The sequence below is a fragment of the Poecilia reticulata genome, linkage group LG19 (assembly GCF_000633615.1).
Source record: "Poecilia reticulata strain Guanapo linkage group LG19, Guppy_female_1.0+MT, whole genome shotgun sequence".
In the NCBI taxonomy this organism is placed as follows: domain Eukaryota; kingdom Metazoa; phylum Chordata; class Actinopteri; order Cyprinodontiformes; family Poeciliidae; genus Poecilia; species Poecilia reticulata.
In genome coordinates this window covers 27,955,417-27,958,895 of record NC_024349.1, presented here as the reverse complement: position 1 = coordinate 27,958,895, position 3,479 = coordinate 27,955,417, and the positions used below count along the sequence as shown (strand labels likewise).

Sequence of the window (3,479 nt, the reverse complement as noted above, 5' to 3'; positions counted from 1 at the left end):
CCCTCTGCACGTGCCTGATATTAAATATGGAACAAAAATGAAACTAAGATTACATTTTTTTTCATCAACAGTTAATTCTGCTGAACACAATGAGTAGTCGAAAACCCGATAAAACATTTGCTCTAGCACAGCAGGACCTTCCTTCTTCTCATGTGCATGTAAACATGTTTGCGCATATCCATGACCCATTTTTCTTTTCAATATTTTATTTTTAAATCATCATTCCTGTCATTTTATTACCTTCATTTTCTATATGGTATTTTTTATTTTAATTGTTTGAACAATAATTTACTCAAGTATGAACAATAACTTAGTCACTCCAATATGACCCACTTTCAGTGTTGCATCTCTTCTTGTCTACTTCTTTTACTTTATCTATGGCACTAAAAACATGTAATATCTTTAATAAATCTCATCATTTGCTATTTGAACTTTGTCACTCTTGCCACATAAGGCTCATTTTAAGTCTGTTCCTTCAGCTCATTCCTCACTACTTCGAGCCATCATAAATATATTCTAGACTGAAAGCCCTCTGTGTATAATGATCTGCAAATTTGTTCTTGAAATTCATTTTCAGAGATATTCAAACAAACCTCACATCTAGAGCCACATTTTCATCTTAAACGCAATGTTGCTTCATAAATAAAGTCTGGTCTTTTGTGATATAAGCACAGAATGCTTTGCATAGCTGACTTTGTATATATTTTCTTTTTTTTTTTTTTACAAGATGACATCAATCTAAAACAAATGGACTACGAGCAGTTGAGCACAGGGAGCAGGTTAGGTTGGGCATTCAAGATGAATGGTCAGAAAATAATTCATTAGACTGCAACAATTACAATACCATGTTTTATCGTAAGCTTTTCTTTAATAAACATGAATGGGAAAACATTTGTTCAGCTAAGATTTAATTAATTTCTTCCTTTGGAAGAATGGTGCAGCAAGTGATCGAACACAAAACTGTGGAATTCAGTTAAATTCAAAAATACTTCATATACTTTAGCTTATATTACTCAGGTTTTTTAAAGAGTTGTCGAAGATGCTGGTGGCTGATCTCCTTTAGCTGTTTGTATTACCATGGACCTGGAGAAGCCTCTGACTGTCAACAACATGTTGTTGAATAACAGTCATTGCCCTTTATATTCTTTATTTTAAGAATCCTTCTTTGCAAGATCATCTCTAGAGATTCCAGAACAGAATCTTTGTCAGTTTCTTCAGCTTTCTAAGTCCAGGGCTCTCATGCTGCTCTCCCAACAGATGATGCCAGATAACATGGCTTCCTCCACAACAGAGAATATATGCAACATCTTGCTGAAGATTGTGTGAGCAGGCGCAATATGTTTTCGGTAAAAGACATGGATTAAGAGGAAAGATGAATTAATTTGCTTGATTTCTGTTAACTGCCAAGAGCAAGAATTGGATCAGAGTATTTTGTATATTCAAACACTGTAAGAGAACCTTTTCAGTGTTTACATGTGTCTGGGATCCAACCAAACCGAATGCAAATAAACAGGTTTCTACCACAGCTGCCTGGTGGCACAATTGCTGATGTGATATAAGTTTTCTTTGTCAACATTATTGCACCTGTACTTTTCAGGGCGTAGGTGAGATTTTATGTGCCATTTCTTGTGAACTGACATTGTATGTATGAATGAAGTGAATTATAAGTGAAATGAGCTATGATCTTCTTAGATGGAAGAATGAACATTTTTATATGAGGCATGAAGCTTGAATTCAGATTTTAAACAACATAGGCTATTGTCCAGCTTACTCTTAATACAACATACATTTCAGGTCAGTTTGCTTCCTCTAAAGTCAGCAGATCTCTGGATTTGAATTGTGAGACATTTTTGACCATTTGCTGATCTGTTAGATGAGATTTAAGTCAGAACTCTGGGCAGCTCTGCAAACCTTCATATTCTAGTAATAGAAAACATGCTACTATTATACTGGTAATATGAAAAGTTTAAGCTTATCAGGTGACTGGGGTAAAAAGGGAAAGAGTAACCGGAAGTATATTTATTAAGCTAGTATTCTTTGAATTCTCCGTTTTAATTTTCCCCTTGACATTTAACTAACTAATTAAATTCCTTAATGGTAAGGAATGCTGGAAATAGTTTTTAGTCACGTTTTATAAACATAAACGAGATATCGTATAATTATAATTATATTTTAAATAATAATAATAATAATAATAATAATAATAATAATAATAATAATAATAATAATAATAATAATAATAATAATGATATTATTATTATTATTATTATTATTATTATTATTACTACTACTACTACTACTATTATTATTATTGCTGAATTTAGAGCTGCTTCGCTTGTCTTATTTTTTAGGCGACAACCGGAAGCCAACCCTGGCTCTGCTCACATTAACGGCAGTAGGAAGTGGTCAGGATGTGTTTGTGTCGCTGTTCCAGAAATGAAAATCATTGAATCAGCGTTGGACAGGGAGCTAAGCGTCTCCGCCGGACGCCGCGCTGTGTCACGAATTCTGTGCCGTGGCGTGGCTCGGTAGTCCACTGCCTGCTCCTCTGGTTTCACCCGAACCAGCCTTCACTCGAAGGTATTTGACATTTACATCAGAATTGTGTGATTGCGAAATGACAGCGGGATACGCGAAGTGCTACATTGATGGCTTTCAGGCGTTACGTTAGGCGTTCGACCCAGCTCTACCTTTTGAACTTTCGAGATGTCAGGAGCTAACGTCATGGAGTCCACCAAAGCGCTCGGTAAACTGGAACTGAGCCCTGGCTTGGGTGCTATTGGGGACAGCAAGTCCATGAATAAGTCCGGCCAGCAGCTTCTGGGACCACAGGACCACGCTCACCTGAACGGCTGTGTCCCACTTTCTCATCAGGTGGCAGGTCACAAGTATGGAGTAAAGAAAGTTGGTAAGTAAAGGCCTGTATATTAATAAACTACATCTGTACGTGGCTAATGATTTACTAGTGGGGGTAGTAAGAGTAATAGAAAACCAGCAGCAGTCACACGTTTGTAGAGCAACGTTTGCGGATGAATGATTAATTTAAAAGGGTGTGGATCACTCCAGACATTTTCATGGAAAAAGATGTAGTGCAGGGGTGTGACCAAGTTTCAGGTCCAAAGCAAACACAGGCAAGTCCCAAGTTAAGTTCAGGCCTTAAACTTTAATTATAATCACAGTAATAATGAATGAATTCTCAAACTTATACATTGAAAAGATGTGTTTGTTGGCCCCAACAACCACAAGGGAACTTCAGAAATATGGCACATAGATTTTTCATAGATTTTTTCTTGTTGTAGAACAAAATGGAATTAACATTCATTCATTTATCCAATTCATTCATTTAAAATACCTTACAGTGTTAAATTTAGCTCTCATTTACAAGGCCAACCTGGGCAAGTGGCCTGAGAGATGCAGCATGCATGTTACTTCAGCATGCATGTTGCTGCAGCTTGCATGTTGCTGCAGCTTGCATGTTG

At 36.6% G+C, this 3,479-nt stretch overlaps 1 protein-coding gene across 1 annotated transcript in view; it reads left to right on the top strand.

Annotated features, from left to right (window-relative positions):
* The first annotated feature begins 2,386 nt into the window (after window positions 1-2,386).
* ipmkb (inositol polyphosphate multikinase b) overlaps window positions 2,387-3,479 on the top strand; it is an 11,150-nt gene continuing 10,057 nt past the window's right edge. Inside the window, exon 1 of the mRNA XM_008438179.2 lies at window positions 2,387-2,908. Within this exon, the coding sequence (XP_008436401.1) occupies window positions 2,707-2,908 (202 nt within the window). The 5' untranslated portion in view covers window positions 2,387-2,706. The remainder of the gene's footprint in view (window positions 2,909-3,479) is intronic.